Genomic DNA, 23710 nt, shown 5'->3' on the forward strand with positions numbered 1-23710 from the left:
ATGCAATTACTATTGTGCTGATTGTTTTATTTATACTTAAAACACAATGAGACTATTGTATTTCTGTAAAGTGCTATATAAACAATTATTAGAAATCAAATAAATCTTTTTTTTCCATTCTCAATTAGTTTGAACTTATTTTAATTTCTTTATATTTATAATTTAATCAGATCCCTCTTCCTATAATAACCATGTTTACATTTATTTTTGTGAAATACCCTGAATTCCAAATTCCTTTTTTTCCCCACAATTTTATTTTTAACAGAAATATTTCTGTAAAATAAAACACTGACACACATCTTTATTATTCAGTTATCAATTGACAGTTTATTATTGGCAACACCAGTGACATAATACACACAATAATTTAGTGGACAGAAAGGACATTGAACAATTGAATTTGGCCACAGACTTATTATCACAGACACTGTCGCACATTTGTAACATTTGCGATTAATTCCCACACAAACAAAATGAGGTAATTGGATTAAATGGTGATTCAGAAGAGTTGGACGTTACTGCTCTATAACTTGCTTCATGGAAAAATAAAGCAAAACATCAAGTTTGACGGTTAAATATGTTACAGTACCACACACAGTTCTGTCTCGCAGTGATGGTTACGATTGTTTTACAAACCAATTTGAATTCACAGTGACAATTAAACATGACTTTTTTTCCCTTTTGTTAACATCAAACAGAGTTGGTTTAAGTAAAAAAAAAAGTACTTATGCGATAATAAATTGTACAATAACTAGACTAAGTGATGCACAGTATATTTATGTTTTAAAGGCATGTCTGTAAGACCAGTTTATGATTGACAGCGACACAATAGAATGCTACACTACGACTTCAATGTCTTTTAAACCTTAATAGTCGGCTTTTAATATTATTGTACAAAACCTAATTTTCTCAGTTTCCCCCACCAAAAATAAAGATTTAAATAGTAGCAGCTATATTATTAGTAACATCTCTACAGTAGCAGATCACATTGAGGGTAAACTCAAGACCACCATCTCTACATGGACATGTGTTCGGGGAGGACGTAAGAGATGTCGTCCCACGGGTGGCGGTAGAGACCCTGCTTCAGTCTCTTCTGGTCCAAGTAGTGCCCTGCACAGAAAGAAGGACTCAGCACACGAGGGGGAAACGTGGTCAGAAATTCTGCTAACTCAGGAGTTGGGCTCACCAATGAATCCCATGCTTCGGCCCAAGACAAAGACGCCATTCAAGGCTCCGATTTCCACAAACTCATCAGCTTCATCCCTGGAATATTAGGGGGAAAAGTTGTTATAGTAGCTTTTTTAAATGAAGTATTTCTCATTCAGCTTTTTTGAGTTGTTACACTAGTTTAAAGTAACATGCCATTTCTAACTAAACATGTCTGCCTCAATTTGAAAATGAAAATCTTAATTTCTGACTGTAGTTATTTTCTAAAGTTTGAATTCAATTCAATTAATTATCATTAATTACCGTGTGAATCCACCACAATTCCTGAGCAGGTCCACGAAAGCCACCCCGATGAATCCATCCACATTCAGGATCAAGTTGGGTTTCTAACCAAGAGGACAAAATGAGTTTAGGTCCTGGATCGTGAATCCACAGCATGTCTGGTAGATAAACAGTGTCTTCTTACTTTAGAGGTGGTGATCTTCTCCACGTCAAGAGCGTAGTCCAGCAGCTGGGTGGAGGGAAAGTGCTGCTTCACAAAATCTTTCAGGATTTGGACCCTCATGTCGGGGTTGTTAATCTGAGGTAGCACAGAAAATAGAAATAGACGTCATAAAATTATAAGTAAATTTAATCTGTTGACAAACTATGTGAATTTATAAAGATGATTTTGACCTTTAATCAAGGAAATTACTGTTTGTCAGTTATATTATTTTACATTGATAAATAAATGTATAGTATTAATATTGAATTAAATTAAATCACACTTTTATTTCTGTTTGAAATGTATTTTTCTTTTATGTTTATTGTTGCACAACTGTACCAAAGCACATTCTTAGTTAGTGGATCCCTTGAATGACAGCGGAATTCAAAATATATCTGACTTTTTCTAATTAATACATTGATAAATAACTTGCTACTTTTTTATTAATTAAAGTGTATGTTTACTTTTAAATCTCAATATTCTTTGTTTCAGCAGATCTATCCAATATTCTTAGTATTTTTTGTTAACAATGTTTAAAATATTTTTGTGTTTCCGTATTACATAAAACCAAATGTTAGATGGTGTTGCCTCGAGCAACATGGTTTATTTTTGAACAGTCATGACTCATTACATAAAACTCTTTGGCTAGTATTTAACAATTTTATAGTTTGTCTGGACGACCCGTCTGGAGACTAAACTTCTTTACGGCAGTGTTTTCATGAAAAGTAATGAGACTTTTTCAACTTACCAGGAAGATAAAACTAAAAACTTGTTTTGTTAACAAATGCAGGAAATTGGCATTTTCAGTTCAGACACTAGGGGGAGCACAACATTTAAAAAAAGCTCCACATAAAACCTGTAACTTAAACCATTGGCGGGCAATTCTTTTCTTGGGGCCACATTATATACCGAGGCTGTTAACAATGGTCCTTAAGCCAAAAGAAGGAAGGGACAAATAAGGGATTTTATATGAATTGATTACATATCATTTATTATAATTCATTTTGCGATTCTAAAAAACATTCATATTATATAAATTATACTATTTAAATTAAATACATAACATGTTATTATGCCATAATTGTATTTTATTAATTGAATTTAATAACATTTTTACACATTTTATTAAGATATATTATTTAAAAGCACTACGAAAAGTATAAACCTATAAAAACAACAAATACAAGGCAAAAAAAGGAGAAAAAAGTTTTCAAACAAAGAACTTTAGGAAAATAAATGTAGTGTTGAACTAGTTATTTATTTATGGATATCGATTTTAAACATTTCTAAATTGCCAGTTTTATGGTATAATTTTAATTTCACGCGGGCCACATAGATGGAGTCAGAGGGCCGTGTGTGGCCCCCAGGCTGCACTTTGCTCAGGTCTGACTTAAACAAATAATTTTACTAAACCAATATACAAAGCTTAAGCCAATACCGAAGATTCAAACTTACAGATTTGACCCTGTGTCCGATACCCATAATGAGCTTCCCTTCCTTCTTCATCTTGTTGACAAACTCCATGGGCAGAATGCCGCTGTCAAACGCCTTGCTGAACTGCTTGGCAGCAGCATCCAGGGCGCCGCCAAAACGGTCCCCCTGAAAGCATTTGAGCAGAAGATCAAGCCTCTTATCAACAACGCTTGGAAATCCGCTTGTCTCACGATGGTGAGCAGGCCAGAGGTGAGGCTGGAGATCAGATCTTTCCCGGCTCGAGCGCAGACGATGGTGTTGTGAGCTCCGGACACGGCGGGTCCGTGATCGGCCGTCACCATCAGGCACATCTCGATGAACTGGCAGGCGTATCTGGGCAACCTACTCCAGGACAAAGATAGATGAAGGAAGTGTTGATGATTGGAGTCACCGAGGTTTGTTCTCCGACCTTCTCTGGAACCAGAGCAGCCCCAGAGTTCCTCCTAGACCGATCTCAGATTTGAAGACCTCGGTGATGGGCATGCCTGCGTAGATGAGCTCCTGGCCACGCTCGTCGCAGATGCTGGTCATGAAGGACGCCGGTTTACGGATGAGACCCAGCTCCTGCGCAATCACAGGATTTATTTTAGCAACACAACGAAGCATCTCAGTTTGTCGTTCAAGTATAATGAATCAAAACTGTGACTCACACGAGCCCAGGAATAATCCATCGGCACAGTAGGGGGCGGCATCTCTTCTGCTGGTTTGATAACACCTTTGATGACGAGGTCATCATATACGGATCTAAGAGAGAGAACAAGTTGAGAAGATTTACTTGCTAGACCTTTGACGGCAACACTTGGGAAGACTAGAATTGGGAAAAAATGTTAATAATAACATGTATGAACGGTAATTACTTTGCTGTTAATACTTTCAGATCATTGTGTTTAGCCCAGTAGTATTAACGTAATTACTGTCCAATACTTGTGATTTTTAGTATGAATATTCTGCCACTTTAAAATAGGGAGCGTATTCACAGTTTCAAAGTCTTATTTTTGACCAATTATGACGCCTTTAATACTAATACTAATAAACTTAGCTCATTGCAGATGCAACACTAATCTAATAGACTCAGGGACTCATTCCTCGTGCTATTAGGCTGTTTAATTCTGAGTTTGGGGGCAGGAGTGGAGTGAAAAGATGATTCTATTCTATGGATATCTTTGTATCCTTTTCTTTGATATATGCTCTTTATCTTTTGATTTATATTATGTCATAACTTTCTTTTATTATTTACTATTGTATTGTACAGTTTTCCGAGGGGGGATCTACAGAGGGATTAATTAAGTCTGTCTATCTATCTATCTATCTATCTATCATTATACTTGCACCTAATAAGAGGTAAATACAGAGAAGCTAGTCATCATCAACTTTAATCAGTAATGACTTCTATATTTCCTGTTAATACTCTGTAATTGAGGCGTTTTTCTTAGAGTGAAAGCATTAATATCATAATATCAAGGGTATAATATAGGTTTAAGTACTTATTTTTTTGTTAATACATATGCCTTAGTGCTTAGATCTGTTTTTTTATTGCTTCTTTTGTCTTTTATTCTGTAATGACACCACAAAAAAAATCATATGTTGGGTTTACAACACTGGCTATAGAATTTTGTGATTCTGATATAAATAAGTAAGAACTGGTTAATAATTTATATTTGTAGACCGTTAAGCAGCTTATTAATATGTATTCACCATTCTTAAGCGTTACCCGTTTGACAACTCTTTCAGAATGATAACCACTGAGCAGTTTAAACTGTTTTCAAAGTTGCTATACTGCTCTAAAAATGCATCTATGATTGACACATTATCAAAGACAGAAGAACCAGACACTTCAGGTTCTAACTGAACAACTTTGATTTAAGTGACGTGAGAAAAAACAGCTACTTTGGTTCAATAATTAATAGAGCTCAACATTTATTCAGTACTACACAATCAGTGATGACCAAATGTTTTGACCCGTGAACCCATTTTAATGGAGTCAAGAATGATAAACTTTGTTCGTGCCCTTCCTTGTTTGATTGAGTTTGACAATCCTTTTCTAAAGAGTAAGAAGATTCCCCTTTAAAGCATAAAAGGGAGGGTTTGGAGAAGTGGCAAAAGAAGCAAAGAAGAAAAAAACAACAACTTGTAATTATATTATATATATGAAATGAAATATAGAGTGATAACAAAACACAATTGCTTCTTACTTGATGACTTCTCCCAGCTCGTCGAAGCTCTTGGGCACAAAAGCACCGGCTCCCTTCAGCGCCGTGTTCTTGGCCACCGCAGTCTCGGAATCCTGGTTGGCGCAAGCTCCAGCGTGGCCGAACTGGACCTGAACACCAGCCAGACGCGTCATGAAGTGATGGACCGATTACCAAGATGGCTCCCTCACCTCTGAGGAGAACATGGTGGCACAGGTGCCGATACACCAGCCCACCACAGGTTTGGTGATCCGGCCTTCCTTGATCCCCTGGCAGATCTTGTACTCCTCGTTGCCTCCGATCTTGACCACGAACACAATGTTTTGAAGAGTCATTCTTGAGCAAGACTGGTCGAGTCATCCCTTACCTCTCCCAGCACGACAATCATTTTCACTCCTGGAGTGTCTTGGTAGCGCAGCACGTGGTCCGTGAACACAGATCCAGGGTATCTGCACAGTTGCCGCGAGTTACCATCAATCCAGATCAAAACAGAACCGACCTTGAAGCCCACACCTGTCGCCACCAATGGCCACGCCTTCAAACACACCATCCGTGGTGCGGGAGATGATGTTGTTGAGCTCATTGGACATGCCGCCCGAGCGGGACACGTAGGCCACGCTGCCCGGACGATAGAGTTTGGAGGCCAGGATGTTGTCCAGCATGCCTCCGGTGTTCCCGATCTTGAAGCAGCCCGGTTTGATACCGCCGACCTGGACACATTTATTCGAGAATTAAACACTGTGTGCACAAGTATTAGACAAGTGATCGTTTTTCTACATACATTCTATTCATATAAAACCCAAAGCTGTATAAAAATGCGTATTGCTCCCGTGTCAAACTCATGGCAAATCAGGAAAGTCGTTTTATGTGACCCGCTAGAAGTTTGGGTCAAAAACATTTTAGTTTTCATATGATATGGTGATCTATAAAGATGCCAGTGTTTAAGAGAAGATGAAGGACTGAGATGATATGTCAGTAAAACTTACAACAACGTGTTGAATTTCGACCAACCAGCAGGATGGCATGATTTACTCACTGGCTTCAGTCAAGGGGGAGGAGTCACATGTCAATGATTAACAGGTCTCACAGTATACTGTTTGCAGCAGTTTATTAGCGGGCACAAGAAGGACTTGAATCCACAATTTTTTATCTGCAGCTTATTATCAACCAGTGCGGCTAAGAAAAATTAAATTGACTACATTTCATCAGAGAACCTTTTGGTATTAAAATGGTAAAATAAAAATGGTAAAGATTTGGTTATAAAATGCATATTTTGTTCATAAATTGTGTATAGTTGAGCCACATGCAATAAAACCTAAAAAATCCCAGGGAAACCTTATAAAGCTGGACTCACAGTTGCAGGTCCAATAATGGTGACGCCCTTCTCATCTGCCTTCTTGATGATCCTCCTGGTGTGAGCTTCAGGGATCCCCTCGGCAATAATGGCAATAGTGTGGATCTGAGAGCAGATGAGTTACCTTACTGCCAAGATTATTTCAAGGATGTCCCAGGATGGTTTATTTAGTTTACAAACCTGTGGGAACTGCATGGTTTCCATGGTGCTGTCGAAGGCTGATCGCAGCGATGCGAAGCTGATGAGCACGTCCACATCTGGATGCTTCTTCATGGCGTCACACATGTTCTTATAGACGGGGAGGAGGATTTCCTTATGTCCCCAGTAGAACTTCTGTTTGTGGTCGCCGCTGTGAGACAAAGAATGGTCAGTTAAATAAAGATCATTGCACAATAGATGGTGGGTGATGTTGCTCACGTGAAGGGGTAAACCATCGCTGCCACAGACGGTTCTGTTCTGGAGCACACGTAGTCAAAGTCCAACATGCCTTGCACTGCTCGTGTTTGCATGCCCCAGACAATAGACTTGGTATGCTGGCTGAAGAGTGTGCCCGCCTTGGCTGCTGGGTGTAAAAAACAATCGTCAATTTTCCTTTTAATCTCTGTACATAACATCAACATAGATGTTCTAAGAGAATCCCAAAAGACAAATGCTTATACATAATTTTTTTAATCCAAATAATTCACGCACAAATGACAAAAATACTTTTAAGAGTCATTGCATTTGATGTCAAACTGATTCTTCAATGTGTTCCTGTGTATTTGCTTCATGACGATGAGTTCATTAACCAATGAATGAAGAGTTACACGACTCACCAGCAGCAGAGCCACTTTCTGCTTTCTTTGCTGGCGCGCCCTCCACTTTGGGCTTGTTCTCAGAGAAAGATGCTGTCCTGCTGGATGCTGGAGTCTAAACACAAACATTTGCAAAGACATGTTAAATGCATTTTTTTCATCTTCATTATAAACTATACATTGGAGAACCTTTACGATCTTACAAAGGGGAGTATTTAAAATTATTTTAATTGTTGCCAATAATGTGTCATCTTGGAAAAAAAGGGAAACAACTAAAGAAAAAGTGAAAGGAAAGCAAGTTGTTTGGTCAGGATTTGAATTGGTTATTATTAATGATAATTATCCGATTATTATAATCATTAATGAGTTAACGTTATCATGTTCAAATAATCAACAAACGCAACACAAATGTACAATACAAAATCAAAATAGATGCATGTTGATGTTGATATGGTGACTTCCAGTGATTAATTAATAATAATTAATTAATAGGAATTTAGTCATCCTTGCTCAAGACAGTTGGTCAAGATAAGATTTGTTCGACAGGAGACCAAGAGTGCTAAAGTATTTGGCCCCTTGTGTGATCAAGTTTGAAAACCTTTGCTCTTTGCTCTTTGACTGACTGATATTGACTGATTAAAAATGTCTTAACAGAAAGTGATATTTTCAATCTCCTGTTCACATGAAGCCTCTCAGTGGTCTATGCCACTATAAGTAAAATGTCCCCCCTCAATACCAACATGTGCAGTAAAACATGTACACAGTTGCTTCCATTGTGCATGCAGCCTCACGGGGAACAATCTTAATGGACGCTCAAGGGCGGTCCCTGGGATCACGTGACTACTTGAGTGCAAGCTCTCAACAAAGACCTTTAAAGTGTGATCACAAAAGAGCTGGCGGGAGTTCAGTCGGACTAGGAGCACCATTGCAGGGAAATATTAAATGTCGTGTGAACATTACGTTCACGTGTGTGTGAGCAGCTCTATGTTTGTCTACGTGTCATACCGATGTCCTGCCACTGGAGTTGAGGAGGAAGTTCGCAGTGTGGGCAGCAGCAGGGGGTTCAGTGGGGATGGGCCTGTGGCCAAGTGCCATTCCAACAATGGCCGTCATGTGGGTTTCCGTTCCAAAGACGTGAATTGGGATCCCAGTTGTCTTTCCTGAGGGGTCAAAAATAAATTTGTATTTTAAATAGTATTATGAATAAAACAGGAAAAACAAGTTTTATTAATTGTAAATTCTCGGTACATACAACACAAGTTGAAATTCCTTTCAATCCAACAAGATTTCAGACGAGAAAAAATGCCAGTCAATACTTTGATGAGACAAGATTGTGTCATTTATGTTTTTAACCTTCCTGGTAAAGCAGTTTTGTCGTCACAATGAAGTAACTTAGTGAAGTGCTACTATTAGCGAGTTCTACTACAGTATGGATTGAATTAATTAAACCCATTTTCCCATAAATGATGAAAAACAAAATGGATCAGAAATGCATTCTAATGTTATTATAATTATTGATACTTAATGGTTTTCATGATTGGGATAGTGGTTCCCAATCCCTGCCCAGGAACTGGTATCGGCCCATGGCGCATTTGTTACTGGGCCACTCAGAATCAATAGAATGGAAAATATACAGGTTTTTTTTCTTTCTAACTATTTTGTTTAGAAAAAGATGGTATTTTCTCTGAAGTAACACAAGCCTGTGGCGCTTAACACGCCTGTCTCAGTCAAGTTCACTTAAAAAAGTAAACCAGTTAATAGTTAAAATGAGTTAGACACTTTGATTTATTTTTTTTTTTTTTATCTAAAGGTCAGTCCGTGAATATGATGCAGACATTTAAATGGTTCACGCTGCAAAAAAGGTTGGGTACGCTGATTAAAGAAACCCAAATCTGTTTACAGTTTATCTGTAAATTATATACCAGAATTAGCAACTTGAAACAACATTAAACCAAGATTGGTTCAGCAGGGTTTGTCACCTTTTTTCACAGCGATATTTCTCAAGAAAACGTACCAACTTCTCCCATCACTCGCAGACCTTCCTGGTAGTTCGGACCCCCACGGCGGACAAAAATAGTGACCTCATGCTCCTTCAAGGGGACCTGATAGTCTCTTATAGCTCGGACAATTCCCTGTGAACAGAGAAAAATCTGGATTAGTAACTTATTGTGTGAGAAAGAAAACCAATCACCTTGAATGTTGCTGCAACATTGGTGAAGTTGGCGATGCTTCCACCGATGATCAGTATTTTCCCTGCAACATGAAAATGAAGTAAATCTCTAAAGAGTTTTTCCGCTGTGAAGACAGCCTACCATCTGGATGTTTCTCTCTGGTCATCAGGGATAAGATGGTCTTGGCATAGTCGTACGTCTGCTGTTCGCTCGGAGCACCTGAATACTCTCCGTAATTGGCCAGCTCGTCCACGCCGCCCAGATCACAGATTGTGTCACTGGATGGAAGATTGATACAAGTTACTTCTATAAAAAAAAAACTGGGCCCCAGTTTTTAGCTAAAAGCAGTATGAAAAACTATATTTTATTCATCCATTATCATTTTATGCCTTTCAACTAATCAGTCCTTTCATCTTTTAGTGAAGCAAATCTTTTATTCTATGTATTTAATAGTTATAGATGTGTTCGTTTTTTATTAAAAAAAAGATGCACAGAAGTGCTGATCTCTGTTGACAGCAAACAATATCATTATAATATACTCCTTATATACCTCAGTTTTCAGTAAATTAAACATGAAGTGTGGCTATAATGAACTGATCAATCAACCAGTTTGGATAAAGAGCAAATCAAAATCCCCAAAATTATTATTATAGAGTTTATTAAAAAAGTGGCAGTAGAATTTTCAATTCTAAAGATATACCATCTAACATAAATACGAGATTATTATCAGTTAACAATAAACCTATGCCATGATAAGAGAGGTGTTATGAATTTTCTTGTAGGATGAATAAAAAAGGCTCAAGATCGAGTGAATTAAACTGACTGATGAGACGAAAGACAAACGCTTCTCATAGGGAATAATTAGTCATGGCTGAGGAGTCTACAAATCATGCTCCACAACAAACAACAAACAAAAGGAGAGGGACAGACAAGAAATCCAGACTCTAGCAGTGGTTTTTCCTGAGAGTAGGAATCAGAAATAAAGCCAAATACTTAATCAATTCAATATATTCATAGATACCTGTATACAACTGAGGCCCCGCCCCCTGCCACCATGGTCCAGATTCTACCGCGAGGGTTCAGCAGGGTCAGTTTAAGACTGGCACCACTCTTGGCGTCCAGGTCTGCGATGTAGGCCTCCTATGGGGACAAAGGAAGGACAAACATAAGTGTCTAATCAGAGCAACACAAGCATCACTCAGAGGCAGCAATCAACAGACGTCCAGGTCGAGTAAAAAAAAAAAGAAAAAAAGAATTGGATTTATTAAAGCAGTGATTTTCAACCTTTATGGGGCCGCGGCACATTTTTTTACATTTACAAAATCCTGGGGCACACCACCAACCAAAATGACACAAAATGACACTCCAACACAGTAAGACATAGTTTATATGTATTTATAGTATAAATACATTATAAAACATTAAATCATCAATCAAATTGTTAACCAATTGGCGCAATAACTATTTGATTTACATGCACAGCAGCCAATCTAAGCTCTCTTCACTATTTTTCTTATATCATATTTTATTAAATCAAGCGATCTGCGTCGCGATCGAACGGTAGATTGCGAAAAACGTATAGGACACCCTTGTCTTAAAACTGCAGCGGTGTCAAATTGGTCCAGAAAAGGTTCAGGGTGGTGCAGGTTTTTGTTCCAACCAGTCAAGCACACATGAGTTAACCAATCAGGTGTTGGCTTAAATAAGCAACAACTGACTGACAATTAATTGATTACTGTCTTCAGACGCCTGATTGGTTCAACTATATGCGCTTGACTGGTTGGAGCCAAAACCTGCACCGTCTCGGCCCTTTTCTGGATCGGTTTGACACCTGTGTCTTAAAAGGGACAGATGCGCCTTATAGTTTATATATGAATGAAGTTCGAAAATAGAATTGAGGTGAACTGATGTTGCAGCTGGAGAAGAATATGCCGTTGAATATTATTAGATGGACGGACTTTATCAGACAATCCATCCATCCATCCATCCATCTATCTATCAAACAATGTGAAATGATGTTAAATATTCTTAGATGGATGGATTGACTTTATCAGACAATCTATCCATCCATCCATCTACTGTATCTAACAATATGAAATGGCACTAAATATGGCAATTGACATTTTATCCATGTGAAAACACCATTAACAGATATAAAAGAGATGATTTGCTCCTCAAATCTAATTTCTGATTTCTACTCAAATTTGTTCTTTCGTTGGGAAATAAAAATACAAAATCTGTTAAAAGCACTTTTTGTAAACGTTTTTTATTATTCACTTCAATCTTTCTGATGGGCAAAAAAGTTCAAGCACAAAAGTCCTGAACCCTATTGACATATTTTGAGTAATAGTAATGAAAAATATAAAAAAGAATATATATATATATATAAATATATATAAAATACTTAATATAATAACTATATAAAAATAAAACAGTTAATTTCTTCATGATCTTGACCTCATGAGTGCCAGATAAATACAGTCAAAGTGTCACAAGAGGCCCCCGGGACACACTCATTACAGAAGTTAATGTACTGAATGTGTGATTGAGAACATACTTCAGGATATGCCTCTCGTCCAAAGGGGGGAGGAAACTCCACGTCGCCCCATTTCGACTTGCAGATGTAGTCAGCAGTGGCGTCAATCTTCGCTGCCATGTCCAACACGTAAACGCCATCTTTGGTGACCACTGAAAAAAACATTTGACTCGTCATCAACACCGTCGTCGCTGCTCGACATCAAAACACGGACGAGGGAAATCTGGTTGTTTGTGACATGAAAGCAGTCGCAGCAGAACAGCTGCCGCGAGGGAAAGTATCGTCGCCCAATTAGTCCTTAATGAACATCATCAAACACCAGCGCATGAATTATTCGCTGGTTTCCTTCGACAGTCTGGAAATGTGGCTGAATCAACTTTTTCCTCCAGTTCAAAGTAGATTTGAATAATGAATGAGTCTATTTACTCTTCTTACAAATGATATAACCTTATAACATATTTATAAACATCTTTTAATGGTCACCGACAAAATTGAGGATTAATTTCTAAACGTTATGTAAAGTTAAACTGGGATTAAACCTATTTGTTCAAGTACAAATGTGTTTTTTAGTGGTAAAAGTGTGAAAAACACTGGTAGTAAAATGCAAAGATTGAGTTGGTTTTCCTGACAGAACTAGACTGTCAAAGTATGTTGGTTATCACAGTATTCGTTGTACAAAAATGGCAGAACATAAACCAACCCAGTGGGTTGATCTCGAGGTAAGTGAAGAACAGTTCCTCGTACAGGTTGAAGAGTCCAACGATGAAGCTGGCCAGGACCCTGCAGAGAGAAAAGATTTAATTTAATGTTTATTTAATTAACTCTTAAGGGATCAAGAGCAATCTTAGAAAGAAAAAAACATCACAGCACTTTAAGTATTTAGCGATTATAGTGTTTATGAAGGTGAATATTTGAATGTTATAATCTAGTGTTATCCAGACTCGGGTATTACATATGAAAAAAGAAAATCAAATGCAATCATTCGAACACTGAGTAAAACCTATAATGAAATATAATGAGCAAATGAAGCTTGAAAAGAACAACTAGTTTTTAATTAGTTTGCTAAACGCAGTACATCCAGCTCTCAGTGACTGTAGGAAAATATCACCGGACTCACCTGAGAGGTAAAAATTAACTTTTAAGTTTGTCATTCAATTGTGGTAATTTTTATCTTGGACTTTGGAAAGGGTGATGTACTTTAGGGATATCAACATGGAAAATAAAAAATAAAAATCCAGACTCCTCCTTTTCCACTCTGGTCCTCATCGACATCATTTTACACATAAACAGATTGTTACCATGCCATAGTACAGCTTCACTTCCAGCTGCTATTTCATTTTTAAACCAGTGTATTTTATTTAATACACTACAAATGCACTCACTGAGCAAATACCTCTGCCAAGGAGCTCATTTTACATGACGGCGTATGGATAAAATTCAAATCCATATGATTCATAAATGAAAATTTCAAAAGTCAAAATGTTTTATTATTATACTGGAGTGAATCAATTGTATGTTATAACTACATATTTTCTGTCTAGTTTTTTTTAATTGCAGACAATGTAGCTAGTCGGGTGTACAGACTAATACTCGTTGGAAAATATCTTAAATCTATCAACATCTAGCAGCACTCGGCGTCTTAAACTCCATTTTATTTGCAACCATAGAGAGCCTATTCTAGTATAATTGTTGGTCAATACACTCAATATTGTTCCCAATAACATTTCTGGACGATGCACTGAAATGATTTACAGAGGTTATTACAGTTATAGATTTTTTATCTTTCACTTCTAACAAGACTGGGATGAACGGTGACAAACTGCAGGCAATATTGATGAAGGATGTTCGAGGCCAGACGGGAAACAGTCCACCTGTAAATTGGCTGCAGAGACTCTGTCTGTACTGCAGGGAAAAATATAATTCAATTCTTCCATCATGTGTCAAAGCGGAGCAGTGGAGGGTGGAGAACGCGTGGGATGGGTTGGTTACATGAGGGAGGGAGGGAGAATTTTCTCTCCCTTGTTGACTACACAGCTCAGAGTCACAGTCGCCAGGACTCTTGTTGGTCCGGGGTGACTCAGCTGCTAAGAAAACGCAGTGAAGGAAAAGTGGCCAAGTGTTTTTTGTCTCCCCCATCCCCCCATCCCCGAGGGTAAGGAGGTGAGTCGACACACTGGACTCTCTGGCAGGCGTGACAGTGAGTTGCAGCCAGACTGGGACGTCGGAGACATGACGCAGAAGGAGGTCGAATTCTGGATCAAACCCGTGGAAAACAAGCGGAACGTGGCCAGAATGTGGAGGTTACACTGAGGAGGCGGAGTCTGAGCTGATAGAGGGAGGGAGTTTTTCATTTGTCTAATGGACCCCAGCCCATCCATTTTCAATGGTAATCGCATCATGCAAGTGTTGTGGACTCGCTTGAGTCCCATTTTCTTCCACAAAAAAACAGGCAATTGTTTGTATGTTTAAATAGAGCCTGAATATATGGATTTTTATCATTTAAGATAAAGTCAATGAGTCATTGACTGATAACATGTCCTGGTGGTCCTGCCTCTTATGGCAGCTTTAGTAGTGGCTCAGTACTTAGTGTAACATGAGGCATTGACTTACTTTTTCTTATCACCCTTCACACTGCCAAGGAGCTTCTGCGTCACAGACTCTTCGGTGATCTTTTCTTCCACCCCGACGAGCAGCTTTTTAGCTTTCGCGTCCACGTCTCCCACGTCCACCCCTCCCTCGTGGTGAAACAGAATGTGGTCGCCTTCACGGGTGGCGTATATGCACACGTAAAACTCCTCTTCCTGGATAGGGAAGAAGATCATCTTAAATATAGGAAGCAATGATGAAGAAATGTCGAACTCAAACCTGTTTGTGTGCAACAAATGGCTCGATCAGGAAGTTCTTCAGAACTCCATTTGCTTTCCCCACCTGGTGAAAAATCACAAATATCCATTAGGAGAGGGGGTTGAAACTCCATCACACAAGGGGCGTAAATCTTTTAGATCCCGAGGTCAAAGGTCGAACAAAATGCATGTATTAGTCTGATTGACATATTGAATTGTTGTCATCCTCAATCAAAACATTCCAATCAACATCCTTTCCTTCAACATAACTTTGATGCAGAGCCTCGGTCATGGCATGGAAAAATAAATAAATACATGAATAAAACAAGTAAATACATTTTAAAAAGTGGCCACAAAATACTTTAAATTCTTGCATTTATCTCTTACACTCTACTAAACACTAGCCCGGACTAATGCAGTATGAAAAGCCAGTCAGTCATTTATTGTCATTGCAAACATGTACATCAAATTAAAAAGGTTTCAAACAGTTATTGCATCAAATAAAATGGAAAAAATTAACTCTACACGATACCTGTAAACCCAGTAAAACACACACATATCCCCATTCATTCTGTCCTGTTATTGCATGATCCCACCGTATAATGTTGTGTTCATCGTAGGTACTAAAGTTGTTTAACCAAAATAAATGCCTTGACTAAATTAAGAAGGAAGTCCGGAGAGTGCAAGTCTGCTACTGCAGCCGCAACACAAAGGAATCTCTTAAATAACAACGTAAAAATGAGTATGAGGAGTGCAGGGATCAAAGCGTCGTTGAGATACAGGGTGGTGTGCTCTACCAATTTAACTGCCTAGGCCAGTGACAAAAAGGAAGTAGATTGTCCAAAATAAATTGAGGAATTTTAAGTATTTCAAGGCGACAAATTACCTTCTTTTTTTTCTTCACCATGTCATGTCCGGGGTTGCATACTTTCACCCATATTGAACGTCTCTGTATAGCTGTTGACATCCATTATACTTGTGTTTATTTGCCAAAATTAACCTTATCTTAAACACTAGCATCTTTACACGTCAATATAGTAAAATGAACATTAATCTACTTTTCAAAGTCAAAAGAATCTTTCCAGTTTAGTTTGTTTTAATCTGGATTAATCTACACGAGAGAAGCGAAGGTAAATGGAACAAGGTGCCTGACATTTGAGAGAAATAACAATCCATAATGAGAAGAATAACGTCACAGTGTTACCGAGGCAGCTCATTTAGCAGAGCTGTCACCATTTCTACGGTAAAGGCCGGCAGCAGCTGGGGACTCGCGGCGAGCAGCCAGCCGGGGAGAACAGGGGAAAAATAAAAAAATAAGAGCTGCCACTTTGAAAAGGCGTGGTGTAAAAATAGTCTGACTCATCGGAAAATCCACAAGGGGCTCGGACGACTGAGGCATGGAGAAAAAATGTAGTTCCATAACAGAAAATGTGAAGAATATGACCATCTAGGCTTCCATGATGAAGCTTCATCCGTCTTCATTCGGCAGTAGTAGGTGTTGCAAGGCCAACATCTGTATTTTAGTTTGTGAGACGCGGCAACATTTTTCGAGTGTGTCATATTAACTTTAAAACAGGATGGATTGATCAGCCGATTTCTCTGATTTACTCTCCTTACACCTTCTACTTGGATTCTTAAAGCAACACAGGGTGAAGGAAAGGACAGCGGGAGGAGGGGAAATGAAACGGGTGCTTGTATTGATTAAGAGAGTCATCTGCAAAGTGCCTTCGCTCCAGCACCGAAGAGACACGACGGAGCTGGCTGCGAGTCGGGATGACTTACGACCGTCTCTTTCATCAGGCGGGTCTTCAGCCACTCTCTGACGCCTTTCAGGTCCAGGTTGACGCCAACGAGTCCCAGCTTTCCACGCCTCTTGATCAGCTGGTCCGGCTTCACGACAAGCCTCTGAAAATGCAAAGTCATTTTGAGAGCAACTTTTATATTTTTTAAGGTTATTATTGTCAATCTGTTCACTTGGAATAAGGTTAAACTTGTTTTAAATTGTGACAGAGATCTATGCAATAAAAACAAAATCAACAATTTGAAGAATATTACTAATAACTTTGAATTTACCTTAATAGTACCAGTAACAGCCTCTAAAAAAATGTCACTCGAGCTAACAATTTTCGTGTGCCAGCGGGTGTGGCTCCAGAACAAGCAGAGAGAGAAGACATTACACCGAGTGAACCTCCATCTTAAGAGGCTTTAACCCTTACATTTCTGGAGTATATTCACCCACCTGGGTTCCGTCTAAATTGACAGAATAGCACCAAGAAAACACAAGCCAAAACCTGTTTTATAGAACTTGTTTACATAGATTTATAATATAGATGGACAGACTTGTCGACTAGACGATGATACATGGCATCTTTTCAACTAAACAAGCTTGAAGAGAGAGAGTTGAATTCAATTTCTGGCTAACGGAGATGTTGACGATCTTTGACTAGTTCACAAAACCAAAGATAGCTGCAAACTATCTGTAAGAATACTGTTTAACAATTGTTCAACTCAATGTTCTTCCTGCTCTTTTCTTTGACTTGTGCAAAAAAGGAGGAAATGTACCTTTATTTAGAGTTGAACCAGTTATAGTAATTATTAATAAAATGAGCACAAAGTACATTTAATTATATAGACCAATAAAATGGGCATTTTTAAGGCCAATTATGGCCAACTATATAATGTCAAACTACAAGACACTGTTTAATCATTGTCTTTATTTAGGGGTTTGATCACTTATGTCTCATTTCCCTTTTTTGGACATTCATCGTTTCTTCATTAGCAGTGGTTAGTAAATATAAAAATTATCTAATTCACAAAGAAACATAGTAAATGAGCTTCACATGCATAAGCGCTGTGTAAATAATGGTAAATTCACAATCATTAACATTCGGCTCCACTTCAAAACTGAAACCTTATAGAAATGTCCATTAAAGCAAAACATATTTGCTTTGGTAACGAGTTGGATTGGGAATTGAGATTTAAATCAGATCCAATAACCCTTATTTTATTCACGTTCTAGATTAACTATTCATTTTCTAAACTGAAACACTAAATACTGCATATAGGAAATAAACTATGTTCTTGTATGTTTTTCAGAACCAGAATCATTCTTATTAGTGCAGGGTGCCACCAATTAGGAATTTGTTTTGATAGCATTGTGCAACATGAAATTAAATCTTAAACTGTTAAAACTATTTACACAGTGCAGATAAAGAGATTACATTTGCACTTGATTCAACAGGAAAGTAGGACCTTCCCGAGTGTGAGAATTACAGTAATTTGAGTGAGTATCCTTCAGTTTAATTAAGAATATTTCTTCATCAGCAATGTCCAGATTTCTATCATTCTATTTATAATCTTAACATTTAGCCTGCTGTCGTTGTGGACGACGTAAACGCAGGATCTATCCACCCCCTCCCTCGGTAGAGGTGGATAGATCCTCTCAGCAGAATGACTTATGACAGAGGAGCCATTAGTATCTGGGTATTTGCCAGGGAACAGGGGAAGACAAGGCGGAGGGTGAAAGTTAATGCAATTTTCCAATCAATTCGGCCGCAGAAGGAATCTCCGTCTATCTGCCTGCGACATCATCCGAGATAAAAAACCTGAGCGGGAGACAGGTTTGCGTCACAGTGCAATTCACTTAACGGAATGGTTGGGCTGTAATTAAAAGTAGTGGGACTGGTACCGTCACTGAGAAGACCGCAATGATTGTTAGAAAAAAACATATAATGTATTTATATATGTTGATGAACAGCAACATATTTCCAAGAACATTGCTATCATATAGCATTTAAACATTTTTACCCAAAATATAAAACTATGGATAAGATTTTCTGTTGGGTTTATTCTAGTATATTAATTATCTGGCAAGAGATTATGGGATTATTTGTTTTAAGGCCATTATCTTAAATGGCAACTGATGTAAAAACCCACTCCTCCTGACTCACTCACGTGTTTTTAAATGTTGAAGTCTTTCTCTCCAAAATGCATTAAGTCATTCATTATGACCATGTTTTGATTACTTTGTAAAGTTCTCCCCCGTCTGAAATCTCGATAACAAGAGGTTACGAGGGTCTATTATGACGTAATAATGGGCTTCTCTCCTCCTCCAGCCAGCTGTAATAATGCCCGCTTTGATTATACAACGAGTCCCTTGGAGGTGGAGACTTTCGGGATTAATGACACCTAAAGAGGATCCTTAACCAAGATTTAATCTACAGAAAAAAAAAAAGTGGTTTCAGTGGGCAGGGCTTAAGATCATTTTCTAATGTAAATATTTCAAAGAGAGTTTTGTACAAACAAACACATACTGAAGAGTACAATAGAGGTCCAAGATCAATTTAAGACACACTAGAATCAATAGATGAGTTGCTCTTTAAATAATCAGAGAATGAAAAATGAGTTAATCATCCAAGTCTGCCTTTTTTTTTTCATTCATTTTCTCCATCCCTCTGTCTCTCCTCTCTCTACCAGCTGGTCATAGCAGGAGGCATTCACACATTTTGGTTCTGCTCAAGGTTTCTGCCAGTTAACAGGAGGTTTTTCCTCCCCACTGTCGCAGAAAACATTTTGATTTACGACCCTTTTTGTCCTCTGTGGTTTATTCTGTGAAGTGCTCTCAATTAACTGTTTTAATTCTGTATTTAAATTAAATTAAATTGAATTAAACAAATAAAAAATGTTTTTTATGAGTTAAGATCTGAGCAAACCAATACAAATAAAACACCATTTAGACAGTATTACTGTGTCCTTCATGCAAAGATTGATCACTTAAAACAAGCATCAAAATGTGACTCAATTCTTTCATTCAATTTTGAACTAAATTAAAATAAATGAAAATCATTTTAAAGCAAGGTTGTGCGCAGGTCAAAAAGTCCATCTTAAATTTACTAGACTTCAATGATGTTTTGGATACCCTTTAAGGTCCTTCAAAGTAGCTCTTACTTACAGACACATATTTCAATGCATTCAATTGAGTTCTATTACACCCAGAGACAATCCTGCATCAATCTGTATCTTCACTAACACGCGCCAGGAGACCACTCTGCTGCTACCAAGTTATTGTTCCTCTAAAATGATACATTTCCATAAACGGAGGAGACATTTATTGGCCATAAAACCTAAATTAGTAACTGCTTCAACATGTCTTGTTTCGTCTTCTGCCATCCTGATGCATCTTCTCACCTCCGTCAACAGCCATGGGTGATCTTTGACCAGCTGGTCGAAGTCGGTCTCTGGAGTCACGTTGGCGTACTGGAATCTGTTCTGCACGGCCGCCGATGTGCAGATGTGCTTGTAGAGGAACTCTTTTCCCGTCTGCTCGGAGATCGCTTTAGCGGACATGACTGTGGCCTGACGGGAGATGAAGGAGAGGATTAGAGACGCAGAGAAGTGTACCTTAAGGTCAATCAATCAGCTGATCAGCTGATTATCAGATTGATACACAATAAAGGTTAAACCCCTAAAGCATGTCTGCTATTAAACTCTTCCTTATTTAGTGATGCCTTAGTTGAGAGAGAAACAACAAAGACCTACATGAATTTACTCAAATGTGTCATTCATTTCGCGGATGTTAACTTAACATATCTTTAAGTAAAGCTGTTGTACAGATAAATAGAAAAAAAATGTTGCGTCAGGCAAAAATTCCAGATTGCAAGATTGGTGCTTCAAATATTGCAGTATCTTCTATGACAAAACGAGATAAGGGCAAAGTGCCGTCTATGGGCCACACACGACCTCTTTACTGTAGTTACGTGGAGCCTAAACACTTGTGTTGTCTCCGGGGTCAAGGTGAACGACCTCCACCACTGCATATGTATTTTTGGAAGCCAGTGAGGTCGTTCACCTTGACCCCGGAGACAAAAAAAGGGATACTACAAAAATATTTGTTTCTGGGCCCAAGGGATAACAAGGGTATTATTTTGTTTTTCATTAATCTTGTTATTTTTAATGCCCAGTTAGTGTGTTTCTTTTACCAACACCTACATTATTTATAGTTTTATCATAAAAGAATGTTCCCCTAAAAGTTCCTTCTCTTATCTAGTACAAAATGTGGCTCATTTGGAAATTAATTTGTCAAGCCACTATTAACTTTATATAATAATTTAATTCATATACTGTTTATTCTCAAGTCTATGAGGGGAAACAGCAACAAGCTTATTTGCATTTTATATTATTTCCATTAAAGTTAAAGCTCTTAAGCACAAATAAGGAAGGAAATGACTTAGGTTGCATCTACTCTTGTGTAATTCTTGCATAGTTACCTTTTACTATTGCATCTCAATTGTTATTTTAGGCATATAGTTCACAGTAGATTTAGAATTTAACTAAATAATTTCTTCCACAGCAGTTTATTCAAATCAATATTTGATTTACTATAACCTGTTATTGATATATAAGAACAGTTGGCAGTAAGTAAATTATACTTTATTGGGATTTTTCAGCCAACCTTGCTATGAATTATCTGCTAATGTTGGTGTTTTTTCACTTTGCTTCGTTGAGCTAAAAGCCTGATGTTCATTCAGGGCTGGATCATCACTATTGATCTGCACTGATCAATCCAATCGGAGCAGGTGGATAACAATACCCAAGTATTTCTGTAGGAAGCATTGTATATAAAGTAACATTATGAATAAGGATAGCTAACTTGGAATAGAAAATAACTTGAATTTATACCAAAAAAACAAGTGGATATGTCTCACTCCTTTGACAAAAAAAACCTCTTATCATTCATCTCCAAACCGGTCTCATATCAAATTAAACAGTGAAGAAATGTAAACAACAAAAGTAGCTAATGTAGTTTTCAAATTTAACAGAAAATAAGAAGAGCGGTTTACTTTAAACTGATGCGTTTTATCCTGAGCGGAGACCGGTAGACTTTCATGGGAAAAAGTAGACAAAAGCTACCAGAGCAGAGATAGAGATGACTCACCTGGGAAGGTGTGTTTTAAGAGTAAGAATGACGTGTTTAAAAGAGGAATAAGACGCTTGTGTTGAGAGGATCTGATCCACTTCCAGCGGTGACTGTCGCGACAGAGACTGGAGCTGCTGGGTTTTGTTTCCGGCGTGGATCTGCCGATGGATGATGCGGCTCTGTGATTGGTCCAATCCACACCTTCCTCTATTGGTACGTTCACGGACGGAAGGAAATATTTGAGTTGAATTAAAAAGTACTCTATTTTATATAAGACGAATATAAATGACGAATTATTAAACGACAATGACGTTTTTAAGCTTTACACACCCACTCTGCTACAGTTTAATCAATATATTCCAAATATCCCTTTTTAAACGAACTCAAAATGTTGTTTTTTTCCTATTCAAAGTTTACCAGTTTATGATACAAGTTCATAAAAGTTCAACCTACTAGCTTCATGATCGACATATGCAAACAAATGACACCAGGCTTCTATCTATTTTCTGATATCAATACATGCTCCTCTTTTTCTCAACAACAAAACAACAATCATAAATAAAATATTAATGTTGTCCTTCCATGAGGACAAAGAATAGCGATAATCAACAAAGATAAAGTTAGAAGATCTTGGACCTCTATTGTACTCATCAGTATCTGTCTGTCTGTACAAAGTTTTAATTTAAATATTTACATCAGAAAATGTACTTAAGCCCCGCCTACTGAATGCACTTTTTCTGAAGGAGTGAAGAACATTATTACGTCATAATGGAGTCCTCTCTCATAACTTCTCGTTGGCTGAGATTTCAAACGGAGGAGAACTTTATAAAGTAATAACTTCAAAACATCATCATGATGAAGGACTTACTGCATCTTCAAGAGGAAGACTTTCACATTTGAAACATTTGAGTCAGTCAGAAGTTGTTTTTTTTAAGACATTAGCCATAAAATAATCAATCCCATCACCTCTTGCTCGATATGTAATAAGCTGCATTAAACCAAACATTAAACATTTTTTAAATGTAATAGAAGAAAATATATATAATAATCTTGTACCTTATAACTGTATCCATAACCTGAACATTTCTGATCCAAGTTTAACTTTTGAATTGGTCTTTTTCATGTGGCTCCACTTTCCTTGAGGAACTTCACTTTTATTCTCTGTGCCCATGGGTCACCTTCAGTTTTTGTTTTTCGTTCCTCATAACACTTCAGTTTGGTCTCATGCTGCTCCTTGAATCTCGTAACACTGTGTCTAATCCATCCTTTGTTTTCGTTAAATCATCCTGAATAAGCCAGTTTGATCTTGGTTATCGGCCCTCTATACACACTAATACACACTAAAACATTCTTTGAATATCATCTCCATCATCTCTTGCCTTTGCTCATCAACATTTCTACGGTTTGGACTGACTTTTCAATCAACCTCTTTGTATGTTATGAGGGCTCTGTGATGTAAGATTAAAAATACCATTATTTTGCAAACTGTCCAAACCTGTTAATGGAGAATTTCCGTAGCATTACCTTAAGGGTTGTAACTACAGCCTTAGAGGCTCGGCAGGATTTCTTCCAGACATTTTGTAGTTTCAATACTAACATGTCCTGCTGGCATCTTTTTGTGTGTTACATAACGCAGTCTCTTTGAGATCAATGATTTATTTCCTCACAATAAAAGATGGTGAACGTCCCCTACTGTCAGAACGTCTACCCACAACAAGCACAAGTTACACTAGTAAAATATACATTTGTGTTGTCATTATAACTGATGGATGAATGACCTGCT

At 37.8% G+C, this 23710-nt stretch overlaps 1 protein-coding gene across 2 annotated transcripts; it reads right to left on the minus strand.

The window, feature by feature from the left end:
* Positions 1-306: 306 nt before the first annotated feature.
* aclya (ATP citrate lyase a) lies at positions 307-22086 on the minus strand. Of its 2 annotated transcripts, none has more exons than XM_087808820.1 (28): positions 21946-22086; positions 20199-20366; positions 16794-16916; positions 15034-15096; positions 14779-14969; positions 12869-12948; positions 12190-12320; positions 10654-10772; positions 9774-9910; positions 9653-9714; positions 9476-9593; positions 8467-8621; positions 7483-7576; positions 7085-7226; positions 6848-7016; positions 6668-6772; positions 5827-6023; positions 5681-5762; positions 5505-5615; positions 5317-5444; positions 3775-3868; positions 3534-3688; positions 3316-3466; positions 3107-3250; positions 1634-1747; positions 1471-1553; positions 1187-1263; positions 307-1110 (listed from the first exon to the last, which is right to left on the minus strand). In XM_087808820.1, the coding sequence occupies exons 2-28, from the start codon at positions 20355-20357 to the stop codon at positions 1016-1018; spliced, it is 3279 nt and encodes a 1092-aa protein (XP_087664946.1). In that variant the 5' UTR covers positions 20358-20366; positions 21946-22086; the 3' UTR covers positions 307-1015. The 2 variants fall into 2 exon arrangements, with proteins under 2 accessions (XP_087664946.1, XP_087664945.1); XM_087808819.1 differs by having other exon boundaries at positions 7085-7229.
* Between the last annotated feature and the right edge of the window lie 1624 nt (positions 22087-23710).

The sequence above is a fragment of the Callionymus lyra genome, chromosome 15 (assembly GCF_982586985.1).
Source record: "Callionymus lyra chromosome 15, fCalLyr1.hap1.1, whole genome shotgun sequence".
NCBI lineage: Eukaryota > Metazoa > Chordata > Actinopteri > Syngnathiformes > Callionymidae > Callionymus > Callionymus lyra.

What these genes read in the sequence shown, in the direction of transcription:
- aclya (XM_087808819.1), bottom strand. Translation starts at nt 20,357, where the DNA reads ATGTCCGCTAAAGCGATCTCCGAGCAGACGGGAAAAGAGTTCCTCTAC. An exon ending in ACTCCAGTGGCAGGACATCG is followed by an intron (nt 7,577 to 8,466) that starts GTATGACACGTA and finishes GTTTGTGTTTAG; the next exon opens with ACTCCAGCATCCAGCAGGAC. An exon ending in AATTGTGGTGGATTCACACG is followed by an intron (nt 1,264 to 1,470) that starts GTAATTAATGAT and finishes CTAATATTCCAG; the next exon opens with GGATGAAGCTGATGAGTTTG.